Here is a 19,413-nt window from a genome sequence, read left to right as displayed (position 1 = left end):
TGTATATTTTTAAATATTTAACTAGCGATTATAATTATTTTCGATCGACCGATAGACCAAATGTGTTAAAATCCCAAAAAATTACACCACGATGGTTATGCATGATCTAAGTGGAGTCAAGGCCCCCTTCCTTCAAAAGATCTAACCCGGGGCTGAAAATTTTATTTTGAGTCTCACACAGTCGATAGCTTAAAAAGTTGCTTTATTGGTTACATCGGTAATAAACCGACAAAAGAAAGATTATTCAAAGCAGCCTCTCATGAATTCTTCTTTCTAGAATTTGTTAATGTAAAATATGACTTCTATTATTTATTTTGTTTACTACTGGCAGGAATTCTCTTATTAAGATCCTATAAATTGATTAAAAGCTCAAATTCAGTAAAAATAACTAACAAAATCAGCTATAATTGGAGACCCACGATATAGTCCATGTGCTCTTAGTTGGCATTCCTGATTGGAGTCGCTACACTTATGTATAACATATACTCACGCTGATTGAATCCTCTATCGCTTAGGATAATGTATTTTATGCAATTTACTGTATTTTCAAGAATCAAGAGTTCCAAAATTTTGCCTATATATTTATAGATAATTCTTAATGCATCTAAAGCAAAAACAAAGTTTTAACTCTTATTATACGATGATTTAAATGAGTCAACTACTAACGCAAAATTCATCATTTCAAATTCTCACACACAGCATTTGAGCTAACGACTTTGAAAGCCTTAACTAAAAAGCAATTAGTTCAACCACAAGTTATGTCACACCTTTTTCACAAATATCATGAATTTTCCGATTTTTTTTTTTTTTTTTTTTTTTTGATTTGCACCGGGTGTCCGAGTCTCTAAGAGACCCGATTAATCCCGGGAGTGCACAGGCCCTCGGCAAGGAGTTTCCCGCAAGTGCACCACGGTTAATTCAGGTTTTACCCAGTAGAACTACTTGCTAATTTTTGGAACCCCAGGAAAACCCGCAACCGGTACAACTTCTGCCACAACCTCTGAGCACTCTGGGTAAACCCTCCACTGTGTAATAGCCTGCAAACCACACAGGGAATGTAAACCACACTAGACAAGCCCTGTGCGACAGGCTCAGACCCAGAAGGCATTGAGGGTGGATCGATCCCAGGTCATCACTATGGAGTATGGATACCACCTCCAAACCAACTGGGCCGTCCCGAAGGACACTAAAATTTCAAGGAAATACCTTTGAACTAAACAAGATTCAATTTTAATAATTATAAATTCAACTAGACCAAATTCTAAGTCTATTCTGCTTATCTAATCGTAACATTCATCTTTGAAAACTGGAAATGACATTCAAAATTATATTTGGTGTATAGCCACAACCAACAAAACAACATCACATGGTTTTGCTCATGAAACAACTTCTTTCTCAACCTCAGATGTACAATATCTGGTAACCAAAAAAAAAATCAGTAGGTTTTTTGGATACTCTTTATTCCTTTCAAAAACTAAAAACAGAAAGTCATCTCACTGACATTGATATTTACATGCAACTAAAGGCCTCAACCATCTATCAATGGACATAGCTAAAAACATCACTACCATCGGAGAAACGGGAAAAAAGGAGAAAAAGAAAAAGGAAAAACAATTAAACAAAAGAGGGGGCAATGCATACCGCAAAAAGCACCCATCTTTGAGCATGTACACTCAGTAAAAAACTCCAGTTATAAACACCAAACCTATCCAACTACTAAATCAATATTACAGAAGTGTTGAGCAATAATGTAGAAATCAAGAGTTACCTGTTGTATTTCCTGAGTCCAGATGCCCCAGCAACCAATACGAATCAATTCCATTGTCTTCAGCTGTAATTTGTGGTCAGAACAATCCAACCACCGTGTTCCCCGCTTCACAAATTCGACTAGTGTTTCCAACTATCAACTAAATCATGACTCACATCCGGGAAGAGAGTTAGCTGATGCAAATGGTGAAAAGCTTGTAACTGATTCACTGTGGTGCAGTGGGTTATGATGCTGACTTGCTGATCCAATATAGCTCGAAGAGGGATTGCTAGGACTAGGAATATATGCAGGCACATATCTTGAATTAAGAGGTGATAGAGAAGGATAACCCAATGAGTTAGATGAAATTAAGTAAGATGCACCAGATCTTTGCGAAGATGCATTTTGAAGGTCGAGTGAACTTCGGTTTATAGCAAAATGAGGTGACTGGTGGTAGGACCAAAGAGAGTGCTGGTTATGGGAGCTAGAGATTGATTGAGGACGAGAAAATGAAGGCGATCGAGATGCTCCTGTGCCTATATGTATTACTGCTGATGATGCTAATGATGACCTTAGAGATGACATTGAAGATCCAGATCGCAGACTGGAAGAAAGCAATGGTGTAGATTCTGATGCTGATGGTTCGCCAGTGCTAGTCCTTGCATCCCGTTTGCAAACAGGGCAAAAGGTTCTCCATAATGTCAGCCAAGCATCAACACACTTGGTATGAAATTCTGAAAAGTTTACACAGGACGTGTTAATAACTGAAATATGCCAAGTGCTACAGAAGAAATAAATTTTGAATGTGAACATATATCAATGAAAGCTTATCAACAAATACTGCAGTATAACAAGATAGAGCAGCTCCGGACAAGGAAAATAATCCAATTATATGATGCTTGGAACCATAACTTTGGTTTTCACCATAGTTAGCCACCAAGGAGACTTCAGAAAAGGAATAATTTCAAAAATCAAGTATAAACTGTATTTATAACTGTTTGCTACTTTAGAGAGGGTAAAAGTTAAGGTGATATGGGAGGGCTTGGAATGAAAATCCTTTTTCATCAAGGCACTACTTGGGAAGTGGTTATGGAGATTCAGGATTGAAGAGCAGACATTATGAACTATGAAGGGAGGTGATAGCAGGAAAATATGGAGTCGTGGAAGGGGAATGGAGGTCTAGAAACGTAGAGGAGTATTACGAAGGGTTAGGAAGATTTCAACGGCTTAGTTACTTGTACAGTAGGGAATGGAAGTAATAGTCAGTTTTTGGGATCAACCGTGGTGCGGACTGCGGAGAGAGTATATGAGAACGACATTCCCCAACTTATTTAGAGTTTCGTGCCAGAAAGAGACGATAGTACAACAGATTCGGGTGGTAAAAGAGGGGGAATTTCACTGTCTGGAATCTACATGAATGGGAGATGGATGGATTTCAAAGGTTGAAGGAAATTTTACAGAGTACCACTCTCAGCGGTAAGGACTCGTGGAGGTGGGTGGCACGAAGTGATGCGCATTTTCCGTAAAGTCATACTACCACAAGATTTCGGCGGGAGAGGAGTCAAGTTTCCTTAGTGATGACACTAACATAGATTCATGTTTAAGAGGATATATTAGTGCTTATCAACCATGATTCGTGATTAGTTTGTCATGGCACCAAAACTCAAAAAGGATGAGTATCCTCCCAATGGAGGAACAAACCTTAATGAAATGGTGCGCGTTCCTTACCTTCAACGACACTAGTAATAAATAGAGCTAAATATGAACAACTTCGAAAGTAAATAACCTCTATAAGAGAGGATAACTTACTGTGCCGGCATGGAAGAACTCTAAGCTTATCTCCCACATTATAATCGTCGAGGCATATAGCACATGTTACTGATGTAGAATTATCTTCAACAACTGATGTAAATATCAAACTTGGCATAGCTTTCACCAAACGTCTACTAATCCCATGAAATTCACGAACACGAGAGGCTCGGGGCCGCTCTCTTCGTATATGATGTCGGCGAACAAAGAAACACATCCCAAGCACGGCTGACATAGCAAGTAATGAAATGAACGATGTAGCCATGATTGACCAAGCTGAGTTTTCCAAGCTTGGGATTATCCATACTTCCATATCAGTGTCACCAGCATACTTTGCGAGTGTTTCTCCAGAAGCTTTTGAAACGAACACTGCGAGTATCTTCACACCAGTAGAGGTTCCTGCCACTGCATTGCGTGTCTGGTTAAACCTTTGGTGGTTAAAAATCAACAATTATAGAAGCTTAAAGCATTCAAAGCAAGAGATGAAACTGGTTTTTGAAGTCTTTGACAAAAGATTTCTGAGTTCTCTATTTCATTTTCCTTGTGGCAAGGGGTGGGCTAATAATCTTCTATGATATGAACATTTCAGAAGTACCACTTTGGGACATGCTGGCTCAAAACAAATCACAGAACATGAACACATCATAACGATCATGAGAAAGCTTGGCAAGGATTTCGAGCTTTATGTTTCTAAGTCATTTAATTTTTCAATCCAATAGTATTTACTTGGTCACATACAAGTTTTGCCACAACTGGTTTTCCTCATAATCATCTAAAAGTTGTAGACATGTATTTAGTCCAGCTCAGTGACCCTAATGCCAGTGGGCATAATAGAATAATTATAAAACTTGGAATTCAATTGCATCGCATAATAAAAGACTAAAAGAGATCTTAAGAGCTGGATAATAATTTTTTGTTACAAATTGGAGATGGCAAAAATATCTTGTGTAACTTCCTTCAGATGGATCAATCCCTTACCAAATGGAATGTCCAAATAGCCCTTTTATTTTTCATCCTACGAGTTTTTATGAATAACTAGTTAGGGAATGAAGCGTAGTTTGGTTTATCAATTGACAGTTTCGAAGTTTCGTCAACATTTTATATGGCATATTCAGAGCATTAATTGATTAAAGGCAAAGCAGCAAATTTGCATAAAAAATTGTATAACGTCGGATAGCTAGCTTCTGCAAGGAGTAACGAGTTCAATGTCAATTTAAACTGTAAATCTATTTCCCTTCCCAATTAATCATTTTACTTCTACCTTGATGGACCAAAATTAATGAACTTAGAACAGACTGAATGAATTAAAAAAAATGTAAGAGTAAGAGTTCATTACTTGGAATGATAACACCATATTCATTGTCATAGATAATGGCTGCTTTAAAACCTGCAGCTTGTGCTTTTCTGACTTTATCCTCAAAGCTACATCCACCCCTAATTATCAGCGCAAATGGATCTTTTGTGAAGTTATTAATCGGTTCAATCTTGTTAGTCAAGGTTGAGCATGCATCCAAAGGCTCTGCCACATACAATGTTCCACATTTGCCTGAACCCTTTGGTGAGGGAGCTGAAATTAAAAACAGGTCGAATTCGTACATTAGCAGAAAAGAAGCCCGGTAAATATCATGCCAACAGAAAAAGTATAGAAAACCTTTGCTATATCACAACATTTAGCATTTTCAGTTAAAACAGAAATACAGCCAACATTAAAAACTTCATAAGTCAAATACAAAGAAACCAAACACATGATCAACAACAAAATATATTCAGCTCTAAATGCAAGTTATTAATACAACAAAAGGGCAGCCCGGTGTACTAAGCTCCGCTATGCAAGTTATTAATACAACATTCATACATATTCTCATGATGCAAGTACAGATCCTTTGAAGATTCCAACTGAAAAATAAAAACTTACAAAATATGACAGATCAAATTTCCAAGATGAATACTTTTATTCCCCTATAAAGCCTTTAATAACAAACATGATCTAGCCCCCCCCCCCTCCCCACCACCCCAAACACAAACATGGAGAGTAAAAAGCAAAGCATGATTAGTTCAAAAAGCACTACACAACCATTACACTACACAACTGCCACAAATTATACTAAAGGGCAGCCCGATACACAAAGTATCCCGTGTTGTCTGGGGAAGGGCCGCACGTAAGGGGCTTAATATAGGCAGCCTACCCTGATGCAAAATTTATAAGAGAAGTCTTGGGGGAAGTAAGGTCAACTCACCAAAACTAGCTTCAATGTCGTCAAAAGACAAAGTAAGGTTTTTTCCAATCAAAATTACACTTCCAAGAGCTCCAGAAGGCATTAAAGACACAAAACTAAAGAACAAAAAAACCCAAAAACTCACCATCCCACTTCCCAAATCTCAAAACCCTACAACCCCTTTAAATAATTTTCAAGGAAATTCACAAAAGAGAAGACTAAAATTCACAACAACCCCTTTTGTCAATTTTCAAGAAATATCACCCCAAAAAAAAAAAAAGATACACTCTCAAGATTGCTGAGAGATTAGAAACATCAGCTTCCATAGGAATTTTAATTTTTTTGGTTTTCCTTGTATGTATTTATGTATGTATGTGCGGGCAAAGATGAGAAATTTTTGGAAGGAATTCTAAATCTAAAAGGTAAGAAAATCAATATTTTCGCTATATATAAATTGTGTGTCTCTCTTTTATGTGCTCTAATGATTATTTATCTTTTCTGCATGTTATTAAGCTAAAAAGGGACAAAAAAAATAACAAAAGGGAAAATGACAAGTAAACCAAAAATAACAAATGAAGAAAGAAAAAGAAAAGGATATTTGAAACGTCAAAAATGATCTTAAATATTTCTTTGAAAAATAGTTAACCTTTATTTACAACTTTTATGCTAAGATTAATTTAAAGAAATTACTTTCAGCAACATAAATCATAGTGTTCTCGGAAAAAAACAACTTACCAAAGTATAAAGATTTAGATATTTATTGAATTAATATTTTTATAAGAAATTAATGTATTATTATATATTTTACTGTAACTAATGGACAGAATGTCTTTATTTTATTGCATTGAAACGATTTTGCATCCAAATAATTTATTTGTTAATTGAAGTATATAAATCTTGTCAATAATACTTCAAACCACTAAGAATAAAAGAATATTTTTTGAAGATGATAATGAGATTCTTTTTGGCTAAAAATAAAAAAAGGACAATTCGGTGCACAAGAGACGAGACATTCACTATTCATGCAGGATTTGTAAAAGGGCCGCACTCTAAGGGATTTGACGTAAATATTTTATCCTAATGTAAGCATTGTTGACTAGTTTTATGACTCGAATTCGTAATCTATAAATTATACGGAGACAAATTTAATATTACTCTAAAATATAATAATATAGAACTATCCTGCACCGCCAGAGAGTTACTGGATTAGGTCCAATGTGAACTGTCTTTATTTTATTTGCATGACAAACTTGATAATTCATAATTCATTGTTTATGGACATGTTAAATGATAAGAAAATAGAGGAGATAGGTTGTTGGGGACAAGTTGATGTTGTGGTCCCTGTTAAAATGTACAAAATTCATGCTGTTGATTTTGATATTTTTTGGGAATTAGGTTGTGCTTCAATTTTTTAGGACTATATTAACAAAAAGAGTAGTCAACCCAACCTTTTTTATAACCACATTATCTGAATCGATTTGCGATAGATTCAATCAATTTTTGAAAGTTCAAAATATTTGAAACACATAAGAAAATAGTATTGTAATGAAAAATTTTCTGGATGTAAAATGTAGTTGAAGAATATGATTTTTTTTAGATCTCTTATGTATAAAATACAAATCAATTACGTATAAAAGTAAATCTCTCATGTCTTTTTTAAAAAAAAAAGATAGAATCATAAAACTAAAAATAAGTTTGTAAAGAGCCACAAAACCAATTGACCTATATATTATATTGGCGAAGAAATAATTTCACCTTAAGAAGGTAATCCAAATTTTGTACTAAGAGATAAAAAGGGGTGAATACAAATAGCTCACAAAGTGGATGGTTTCGAATTTTTATCTTCGGTTGTTCCATGAGAAGAATTTCAAATTTAATAAGTATTACGCCTTCGCTTACCCATGGATAACACATTTAATTTTTGACCGTAAAATACTACTCATAGGATAAGTAAGGGTAAAAGTTAAAAACATCATCCCAAAAAGTCACATAATTATGTTATTTTTTTGGGATAAAAAGAGAGAAGTAGACTAACTATAAATTCGAATATTCTTATCCATAAATAGTGGTGGCAAATTGAATTAAAAAAAAAAAACAGTTATCCATTCATATCCACTAAAAATGGGTTGAATAATAATCTTTTTAAGAACGGGTGTAATATGGGTAATAACCATAATATCCACTTAGAAAATAGATAACCAATGGAGAACTAATTAATTTAACTTTTATATTTGTAAAGACTCAAATTGGGGATTCCACAAGTTTTTGAGACTAGAAGTTCTACCAAGAATGATCATGTTCAAGAAGCCATGGATAATATGAATATCCATCTTATCCGCCGAATAACCCATTTTCTATCTGTATTAACTATGAATTCGCTCGAATAATTTATTCATTTTTCAATTAATCATAGGACGCGGTGGGAAGGAAGCAGCCCTAGCCTCTGTCCGGCCGATCATTCCACTGGCATCTCGCATTCACGCCCCCGTTTGACTGCCGCTCGGGGATGTAGTTATAGATAGGTTAGTCTTAGTGGGTCGTTGGCTTCGACCAACTTATATCTGACCCAACCCGACCCACCCGTTTGTCATCTCTATCCATAAAGAAGGTAGCTCATTCTATTGGGCCACACATGGCTTGTCCTTTATTGGCCACCTGAATATATGGTACGTCAGTACTTCGACTGATATTCTCTCGATCCAAATGTGCACATCGGAGATTGGAGAGTTCATTTGCGTCCCTTTTTCACTTCCATTCTTTAAGGGTCATTTGTACCTATATCTAAAATTTTAGGGTTATCATCAAGTTATATTCATTTTGCATATCCACTTTACACTCTGTTTGGATCATTGTTTCTCATCCTTTTATAATGTATTGTATCGTATCGTTTTATAAATACAATATTTGGATAGATTATATTGTTTGCTATTGTTAAATAATACTTTATTATTTGGTTTAACTGTATCGTACTGTACTGTAACTGATAAGTTGACTAAAATACCCTCAATTGTTTAAATATTAAATTTATGCATAAAAATAATTTAAAAAAACAAAAAAGAAAAAGGCAAAACACCTTAAGAAAGCAGAACAAAGGAGCGAGACAGAAGAAGACAAAATGAAGGATCACAGCTAATTAGGATTGAGTTAAAAGCAAATTAGGAGAAAAAAAAATAAAAGGCAACAAAACATCTTTAACGCTGGTGGCAGAAGTTCTTGAAAAAGATAAAGTAGGTTATAGGTTGGAGATTTGGAGTTAAAATAGAAAAAAAGGTAAAGGGTAAAATAGAATTGTGGAGTAATAAGTTAGGGCATAATTGAAAAGAAAAATAGGAAACAATCCCACCACACCAAATCGGTTATTTCAAAAAAGAGGACTTTTCATTGTTCCGGAACAATGAATTTAACAATACAATACAACCAATTTTAATGAAACAATCAAAACAAACATTGTTTTGGAATAGCAATACAATACCATACAACGGGGAACAACCATCCAAACAAGCTGTTAGAATTAATTTCAGAATTATCGGGTCTGAAGTTGAGGAAGAAAATCTAAAGTGCAACGCACTTAAGGGCAATTAAATTTAAAGTGCAAAACTTGCACTTAAGATGTACTTACGGCCAAATAGGTCTGAAGTGCAACAAATATTTTCATGCACTTTATGATCGAATCTGGGTGAAGTGTCGCTACTTGGCCCAGCGTTATCGAGAAACGGTGAGGCCAAATAAGTCTGAAGTGAAAAAAATTATACAGAAACTTGTTCTTCAAATTTTAACAATTCAACACACGATAGAATACCTATATCTACTCCATATAAGCTCAAATTTAAAATATAACCTCCAAATATCATAAAGAACAAACCTCAATCATCAATTTATCAAATCAACAATAAATCCAATAAATTTATTTTGCAAATAATAATAATAATGATAAGAATAATCTATTAATATATAATAGGAGATGCAAAGAAAGGTTATAATGCCAAGTGCATAATACTAAATTGACATGTGTACATTATTTGGACAATCCTCCAACTTTGTTGGAATTCTTTCAATATTTATTTGAAAAGATATAAAAAATTTAATGCTGACAGTTATTTCAATTTGTTTTATTTTAAAAAAAGAGTAAAAACTTCAAATTAGTCAGAAATTTCAGTTCCAAAAGTTTTATTTTGAATTTTTTTTAAAAAGGTAAAAACTTCAAACATGACCGTTATACTTATTGTAAAAAACTTTCAACCACGTTTCTTTTTTCCAATTTCAAAAGTTTCATTTTGAACTTTATTTATATACTTAATACGTCTTACTCTTTACACGGATATATATAAAAAAAGGCAGAAAAAGAAAATAAACCACCCCAAAATTAAACCCCACGATTTCATAATTCCCAAACGTGGGATTGGCATAACAATTCTAATCTACCTCCATGTTCTCTACTTCTCCTATATCTCCTACGAAGTTACGGAGTATTGTTTATGCGGTTTGTTCTTCAAAATACTTTTTCATTCTCTCTTTACTATGCTTTGAATAATATTCCTTACTAAAACTTTTGAAGGATGGAAGATACAGTTTCAAAAATTTTTCTAATACATTGGAAGATACAGTTTCATAAATCTCAACTTCCAGTGAATTTCATGATTCTTCTTCTATTTGGTAGATCTATGTGGATGTAAATGTTGAAGGAATCCCAATGGCCAGCGAAAGAATGCTCCCAAAAAGGCACGACATGGAGATAAGTGTTAGTGAGAAAGAGAAAGACGATTTTGTGCGACTAATATTTATGTCAAAGATGGTAATGTTTATTCGGGTATTTTTCACCCTACTTGTGTACAATCAATTTTTTGAATATTTTCCTTTTTTTTAAGTGCGAATATGACAGTTCAGCCCACAACGTCGTGAGGATTCATAGTTCTATGATTAAAAGATTTTTTTTCTTAAGAAAAAAATATAGTTATTATGATGATTTCATAATAATGAAGACAGATTTTACTGACCGTAAAATATTGATACGTAAGTAATTTGATGTACCACAATCACAGTTTACTCCAAATATCATAGAAAGGAGGAAATTGGACGAGAATTAATATTTGAAACCTGATAAAAGACCAAGAAATTTCTAAAGTAGGATGCCAGAATTGAAACAGAGTTAGTAGGCGTTTGACTTATCTTGAGTTTTGCTCATTATTAACTCATTCTCTCTTCAGTGGTAAATTCTATAGAGGCTTTATTCATATGTTAATTAGTTAAGTTGCGCATGCTTATAGGCCTTGGTGCAACTCTGAATGTTGCCAAAACACCAAAGGGCTCAAGTGTAGCTGCTTTTGGATTGGGAGTTGTAAGCCTTTCTGTGAGGCTTCTTATTACTAATGACAATTCCTCCTATCTTTTTGAATATGTTATCTCCAAAATAAGTACTAAAGTGACTAAATTGGTTGCACCCACATTTTAATAGGTTGTAGAAGGAACAAGCATTGCAGGGGCTTCAAGAATTAATGGTGCTGATGTAAATGCAAGCAGATTTGAGCTAGGTAAAATATCCAAATTTGTGTGATTTTACTTGAACATTAGAATTTTCAATTTTTCTATCTATTGACCTTTGTTTCTATCATTAGTCATCCTCTTGTCAAAAAAAATTTAGTGTCACATAATTTGTGAACCCAAAGGACTATAACAAATCAGTTGAAGAGGTGCTCATATATGCTTTTATCTCCTAATTTATCAGTTTATATTAGCAAAAATTGAGTGAATGGACAGATGGGCATAAAACTCCACTTAAAAGGCAAAAAAATGCTTTTATAGCAATCCTATTGCATAGCCATTACGTGATGGAAGAGAGAATTGAAGAATTGTGTGGTTCTGAATATGATGTTAGTCATCATGCAATAATCTAGATAAATGTTTTAGCCTTTTGGGTCTTTATTTTTTTAGTAGGTCTTTGAAATTGAACTGTTTATGCATCAACTTGACATAATAGGAAGTTGCACCTACTAAACAAAAAGTAGTGAAAAGTGATGTAGAAAAAGAAATGAGATCTCTAGATCTAAAATGTGGAACCCAACAATATGAATAGCGGAACAATAATCAGCTGAGGCCTAAATTTATAGGAACTTTAGTAAAACACTTTGTTGTTACTAGGTGTAGGGCAGCCGGATGTTAAGTGACGATTCATATCAGTAAAATCATGGAAGAAATAAATAGAGTTGTGTACTGCAGCCAATTGAGTAGTAGCTAAGATAGGAGAAGATATTAGAATTTCACCTAGAATGCCTTAGGTATAACCTCCTAATGTGAGGTTGCACTTCTGTAATTGTTTTTGCCTTTTTGTTGTCTAATGAACTTGTGTACTGAAGCCAACTGAGTAGTGACTAAGAGAGAAGAAGATACTAGAATTTCACCTAGAATGCCTTTGGTATAACCTCCTAATGTGAGGTTGCACTTCTGTAATTCTTTTACCTTTTTGTTGTCTAATGAACTTGGTGTTAATAAATAAGTTATGGTGCATTAGCAGAGCACATAGCTTGGGTTGACATAAAATATAATTTCAAAATTATATAATTTTTCTTTTTGTATTTCGTTATGGAGTATTCATTAATTATATTGCATACCAACCTTTAAGTAGTATTATTGTGGAGGGTAGTCTATCAGAACAATGTTATTTATGTTTTTCCATAATTTCCTGTAAAGCTAAAATGCTTATCTGCGGTTTAACAAGTCTCACACCCTGAAAAACCAATTGTTTTCATTTCTTGAGCTTCATATGCAATTTGTGCATGATCTTTACCGGAAGGGCTAACAATTTCACCACAACAATGATGAGAGTTTATTCAACCACCAAGATGCAATCAAGGCATATCGTAAGTGCCAAAGTGTACCTTGCTAACCTTTAACCCTAGGTTGAGTTTAAGTTTACAATGGTAGAATAACAAATTTTTGTAAAGCTCAAACTTCACAAATAATGAAGGTTGCAAAGGCTATACAATGATTTTGGAAGATTCTGTAAGGAAATGTACAGAACCCGATAGAAACCCAAAAAGAAAAAGATAAAAAATTTGACTACATACAAAAAAGAGCACTGGAATAATACAATTCTTCATGACTTTATTTCAATGTGGGTCGTTTATATGAAGAAGATTATAGCATGCCCAAAGTATAATATTTTTTAGGCTACAGATTTATGGAACTTATTAGTTCCTATCTACCATTAGAATTCTCTTTATATAAGGATGTAAAATTTGACAACTTTGTACTATTTTCACTTTACATTCTGCAAATAAATTTTCTATATGTAATTTTTATGTCATATATCCATAGTTTTTTAAAAAGGTATTTCAATGATCAAATAGAATATAATAAAGTATCAGTAAGCACTTTATATAATACAACATGTAAGAGTATGTAACGACCCAGCCGGTCGTTTAGAGAGTTGTAGCCTCGTTCCCTATTTTCTGCTTCTTTTGTGTTTTACAGCTGTATTGTGACTTACCGGGTTAGTTGGTTCGGGTCCAGAGTAGTTTTGGAGTGAATTGAGACACTTAGTCTCTTATTTAAAAGCTTAAGTTGGAAAAGTTGACCGGATGTTGATTTATGTGTAAACGACCTCGGATTTGGATTTTGATAGTTCCGGTAGCTCCGTTAGGTGATTTTGGACTTAGTAGCGCATCCGGATTGTGATTGGGAGGCCCGTAGTAGAATTAGGGTTGAATTGCCGAAAGTTGGAATTTTGGAAAGTTTGACCGGGACTGGACTTTTTGATATCGGGGTCGGATTGGATTTACGGGAGTTGGACTAGGTCCATGGTGTCATTTATGACTTGTGTGCAAAATTTGAGGTCAATTGGACGTGGTTTGATAGGTTTTGACGTTGTTTGTAGAATTTGGAAGTTTCAAAGTTCATTAGGCTTGAATCCGTGTATAATTCGCGTTTCTGATGTTGTTTGAGGTGATTTGAGGATTTGACTAAGTTTGTATGATGTTTTGGGACTTGTTGGTATGTTTGGTTCAGGTCCTGAGGGCCTCGGGTGTGTTTCAGGTGGTTAACGGATCAAGTTGGATGTTTGAAGAGTTGCTGAAGATGACCTATTGCTGGTGTAATCGCACCTGCGAGGGTATTTCCGCAGGAGCGATGCCGTAGGTGGTGTGAGTTTGACGCAGATGCGGGCAAGGCCAGGCTGGGCAGGAGGCGCAGGTGCGAGAAAAGGGTCGCATCTGTGAGCCCGCAGATGCGAGGTTGAGCCGCAGATGCGGAAGAGGGGATCTTGGCTATTTCCGCAGAAGCGGAGGGATGAGCGTAGGTGCGCGTCCGCAGGTGAGAGACCTGGAGCACATGTGCGAGGCTAGTGTTTTAAGTGACTTATGTCGACGCCCCCTTTTTCTAAAGCGAAATCGGGTTTACGACATTTGGGAAGACAACTCTATTCCCGTTTGGGAATTGGGTTTTTGGAATTGAAGAGTCGCCACCTAATGATTGAGTGCATTAGGACACTAAGAAGGGTTTTTGAGTTGGAAAACCAGAGTTCGGGTAAGGGCTAGAAATTATCTCAAGGGGAAGGTGTTAGGCACCCCTCAAGATCCACTAGTGTGGTTCCCGGCCATGCTATGTTGTGACTTTAATGCAACTGGATACACAAAGGATTTTACACACAAGGGCTGCAAATAAATACGTGACAATTATGTGGGATCAAGGTCTAAATGATCTACAATTTATTTAAAAGGGGGACTAAACGCATAAAATTAATCAATATATTGAATAAACAAAGAAGAAAAATCTGGAAGAAAAGGCATAATGCAGTAAAATTAAGGAGGAGTTTTGAGTAGTGGAAAAGACAGGATTTTATAGAAAGTTGTATAAGAAAAGGGGTCCTAGGTTTATAAATCACATGGATCATCCACACAACACCGGTAGTCAATTGTACGCGTAATGTTATCGTGTGATCATCATCTCCATGTCTACCCTTCCCACCCCGTTAAGGTATTAAGCGCGAAATAGTCTCATTTACTTATTGCATGCTATTACCCGTCCCACCTATCAGTCCTGGAGGCTTTTAGGACTACTAATCCTAAAGGGAAGAAGCTTGGCTTTTCAGAGGTTTAAAAAAGGTTAAAATACTAAGGCGTCAAACAAAACACATGAAAGCAGTTATGGGAGCACAAAACAATTAAGGCTCAGATAAACCTCCTTTTATCACAGAAAATCATGTAGTTTAGCACGTCTTACATGTACTGATTAGGTCGAAATTATGCTTAACGTTAGGCAGGCTGGTTCATTACATATTTTCAGGCAAGAAGTTCGCATTAGGCTCGCCTGGCTGCAACTTATCGAAGACCAGTGCAATTAGTTAACTACATACTTGTTTGCCTACGTGATGGCCTATAGGCATGGCATCTACTGGTTTCAGGAATAAAGAAACAAACTGATTAAGAAAGTTGCCAGTTTTAACAGAATGATGCGAGTTCTGTAATTAGTGCTAATCTTAAAACGAGTGATTCAGATTTGATTGATAATTCCTATAGGCATGCTTTCTAGCGTCGTTAATTTAAACACTTTTTATAGGCGTAGCGAAAGCGCAGAAATACTATAAGCATGGTATCTGAGTACTGTTAGTTTTTAACCCTATAAATAGGTTTGCCTAGTGAACAATGCATGCGTAGAGTCTGGATTTCTGGTTACTTATAGGCGTGGTATCCATATGGAGATGCAAAATTCCTATAGACATGGTATCTATATGGATGCATAAACCTATTGACATGATATCTATGTGGATGCATAAACCTATAGGCATGGTATCTACGTGGATATGCATAAATGTGCAAAGCTGTAGGCAAGATACATGAGTACAGAAATGTGGTAATTCCCTATGAGCATGATATCTACCCCTTTGCATGCATGGTTACCCTTCCCTTTTCACTAATCACCCCAGAGGTTATTACAAAATTTTATTACAGACCAAGATGAATCAAAAACTGGAAATAAAATTACAATCAGAACTCTTAAGCTGCATCTAAGGAGCCTAATTCAAACCCAAGGTCTAACAATATGATATGAGCCAACTGCCAGGATCAGGTTCCAAAGCCTTTCTCTTATCTGGGATGTGTCAAAGTTCCAAGAAATTTCAAGAACTCCAGGCAATGCTCACACCCAGATATCAGAACTGAATAAAAGTGCAGTGTGGAAGGGCCAGCCCTCCAATGTCCAAGTTCAGAGGGAGCTCAAGGTCCCAAGGCAAGGCTCATTGGAGGGGGGCAGAACTTAGATTCTAGGAACAAGTGTAAGTGCAGTAGAGGGATATAAGGGATACCAAGGCAAGCTGGTGGTCATGCCCAGCAACATAAAGTGCTGGCACACCCCTGACTAGCCCACTAGCCAAACATTGGAGNTTTGCTTTGTTTTGCTTTTGATAGGACTTGGAGGAGGAGGAGGTGGAGGGCCCTTAGATCTTGTGGAGTAGGATGATGATGCCAGAACGCACGAACTAACCTTTTTGGGAAGGGGAATAAAAAATAAAAGTAAAAACAACAAAAAGGTAACAAGTTAGTACGGATTCTGTGAAAGTAATATTGCAGTATTTAAACACATAGTACAAGAATATAAATCGTGTCCTAAATTGGGTGCCTCATTGTGCCCGAGGTAGGCCTAGCGACAAGTTGATTTGGAGAACTTATAATGCTAAATGCCTCATTTTATTGATAAAATGAGACGAATCCCAAAACGACACTAAAATTGCATAAGGTAAAAAATGTCACTATGGCCGTTGGCCTTATTACATTTCAAAGCAGAAAAGAAAAGAAGCTCCTAACTATTTGGTCCCTGAAGGACCTTCCACAGACTCAGCATCTTTGGCTCCATCGAACAGCGTCACCAACTCACGTAATCCCAGCAGCAGATAAGCCCTAGCCAAATGTCCTCCTTCATTTCCTTCGGCGTTTTGGCAATTCTCGATCCTCCGAATGAACTTCCATTCCAGCTCTACTAACCCTCGCTCCAAATGCCCTAGGCGCTTGTTGGATCTGACAGCCATATCCTTCCATTCCTCAATCAACTTTTGATTTGCCTCTTGAATCTCCTGATGCTCGCTCTCGCACTCCATGATCCTCTTGCGCAACTGGTTGTACTTAACCTGTATCTCAGCCCTTTCATCGATGACCCTGTGACCTCGAACATATCCGGGCTGTCCTAACCCAGCATGATCATCTTCTAGCCAAACTGGATAGTATAAGGTGTAACCGGCATGATACCTGTCAGGTTCTATGGAATCCCTCTCCAGGACGACCTTGCTGTTCCACATTTGTTGGGCTTGACATTTGTATGGGCTATCGTCGTCTTGGAAATCAGCCCCGAAATGACTCATCTTTTCTACCTTTGGTACGACTTGCTTTCTCCCCGCTTGCCTCATGACCCGGAGAGGGACATAGGGATAAGTTCCCCTCAGACCAATGAGTATGAGAAATGGAGCGTCCCGAGAGCGGATGATGAATTCTCCAGTGGGGAACCATTCGAACATCCACTGTACCTTGTCTTCTTTCAAGTTTTCAAACAATTCTACCCATCCTCGAGCATCCCCTGGCCGAGCAAACATGTCAGGCATATAGTTCATTCTATTGGGATGGTGAAAGGCTATATGATAATTCGACGGCCTTCGCGGAAGCTCTTGGCGGTATCGACCCTTTTGGAGATGTTCTATGAGCCAGAGTTGGAGTAATAGTTGCAACCCTCAAAATGACTGGCCCCTCGTTGACAATTTTCCAAAGCTCGGTAGATCTCCGCAACAATCATGGGCACTATGCTGAAATGTTGCCCTTCAATCTCCTCCATTAGTGTCTTGGTGACCATGGCTAGTCTGGTGTGGATCCTAGCCTTCTTCATGGGAAACACTATCATCCCCAAGAAACAGAACATGAAGACAAAAACCCTTCTGTGGATATGCCCCAATAAGGTGAGGGTGAATTCGTCTGGATAGGTACGGTAGGACTTGCTATGACCGTACCTCTCGTACAGGTAGTCGAAGGGAATATAGGAATCGTTCAAACAAATCAAATTTGAGTTTTTCTTAAAACCCATCATTTTGAAGAAACCTTTACCCTTGCGGTTTTCTGGCATGAGCAAACCCGGAGTCTTCCAAGGAATACCGGCTAACCCTCCTATTTCCTCGAGCAGCGGGGACATTTCAAGGTCCGCAAATCAAAATACCGATCTATCACTGTCCCAGAATAAGGTCGCAGCCTCTATAATTTTATTGTCCGGCTGAATTTCCAAAAGAGAAGGTAAGTTTCCCAAATACTTGCGGACGAGAGTCCGGTCACTAGAATGAAGGTCTTCCCACCATCTTAGCAACCTCGGGTGAATATTGGTTACCATGCCGAATCTGGGGACTTCGTGCCTCATTTTCTGCAAAACAAAGTGTTAGTCCCTTACCCCCACCGAACTCGACTATTTAGATCAATAATTGGCATAAACAACATTTAGTTCTCCAAATAAATGCACAGAGTATGGTGTTGTCCGTTTGGATCCCAGGGGAACCCAGTGGACTTTGGTTAAGGCTATCCTAAAGAGTCATTATGTGGACAGCATAACTGACTCGACTAGGTTTGACAGTGATGCATGAATTGTTAAACAGGATAAGGTTTCTATGGGGTGCTAGACCGGTACCCTTGAGCGGACAACTCAAGAGGGAAAGGCACGGTCGATTGCACTGCTGATCGACTAGTTTTACCGCAAATACGCCTTTGCCAAAATTTAGGGGGTAATAGTATTGGAAGAGCGCAACCACGCATAGAGCGTTGCTATGGTATTTGTTTGGCACGAGTGGAATATGATGTTGAAGATGCAATTACAAAAAATGAAACAGATTGTTACGTATTTTCATGTTCATAATGGTTATAATAATTGCTCGAAAATTACAACGGTATTGAAAGAAAGCACTAAATGAAAGAGCTAAAGAAAAAGGAAACAAAAAGACAAGTTAGTTTCAAATAAAGATATTAAACAAAGCAATAAAGAAAACAATAAAGTCACATATAACATGAAGTGGCAAAAGCCTAAAGGAATCCCCAGCAGAGTCGGCATGCTGTCGACGCCCCCTTTTTCTAAAGCGAAATCGGGTTTACGACATTTGGGAAGACAACTCTATTCCCGTTTGGGAATTGGGTTTTTGGAATTGAAGAGTCGCCACCTAATGATTGAGTGCATTAGGACACTAAGAAGGGTTTTTGAGTTGGAAAACCAGAGTTCGGGTAAGGGCTAGAAATTATCTCAAGGAGAAGGTGTTAGGCACCCCTCAAGATCCACTAGTGTGGTTCCCGGCCATGCTATGCTGTGACTTTAATGCAACTGGATACACAAAGGATTTTACACACAAGGGCTGCAAATAAATACGTGACAATTATGTGGGATCAAGGTCTAAATGATCTACAATTTGTTTAAAAGGGGGACTAAACGCAGAAAATTAATCAATATATTGAATAAACAAAGAAGAAAAATCTGGAAGAAAAGGCATAATGCAGTAAAATTAAGGAGGGGTTTTGAGTAGTGGAAAAGACAGGATTTTATAGAAAGTTGTATAAGAAAAGGGGTTCTAGGTTTATAAATCACATGGATCATCCACACAACACCGGTAGTCAATTGTACGCGTAGTGTTATCGTGTGATC

General features: G+C 36.8%; 1 protein-coding gene across 2 annotated transcripts; it reads right to left on the bottom strand.

The window, feature by feature from the left end:
- Window positions 1-662: 662 nt before the first annotated feature.
- LOC109206562 (receptor homology region, transmembrane domain- and RING domain-containing protein 2-like) lies at window positions 663-6,263 on the bottom strand. Of its 2 annotated transcripts, XR_002064887.1 has the most exons (5): window positions 5,794-6,263; window positions 4,893-5,123; window positions 3,557-3,961; window positions 1,769-2,481; window positions 663-1,037 (listed from the first exon to the last, which is right to left on the bottom strand). XR_002064887.1 is itself a non-coding variant. In XM_019369396.1 (4 exons), exons 1-4 carry the CDS (start codon window positions 5,918-5,920, stop codon window positions 1,913-1,915), a joined length of 1,332 nt encoding a protein of 443 aa, XP_019224941.1. In that variant the 5' UTR covers window positions 5,921-6,263; the 3' UTR covers window positions 1,424-1,912. The 2 variants fall into 2 exon arrangements, 1 of the variants encoding a protein (XP_019224941.1); XM_019369396.1 differs by lacking the exon at window positions 663-1,037 and having other exon boundaries at window positions 1,424-2,481.
- Between the last annotated feature and the right edge of the window lie 13,150 nt (window positions 6,264-19,413).

This window comes from Nicotiana attenuata, unplaced genomic scaffold, assembly GCF_001879085.1.
Source record: "Nicotiana attenuata strain UT unplaced genomic scaffold, NIATTr2, whole genome shotgun sequence".
Classification (NCBI taxonomy): domain Eukaryota; kingdom Viridiplantae; phylum Streptophyta; class Magnoliopsida; order Solanales; family Solanaceae; genus Nicotiana; species Nicotiana attenuata.
This window is presented reverse-complemented; position numbering and strand designations above follow the sequence as displayed.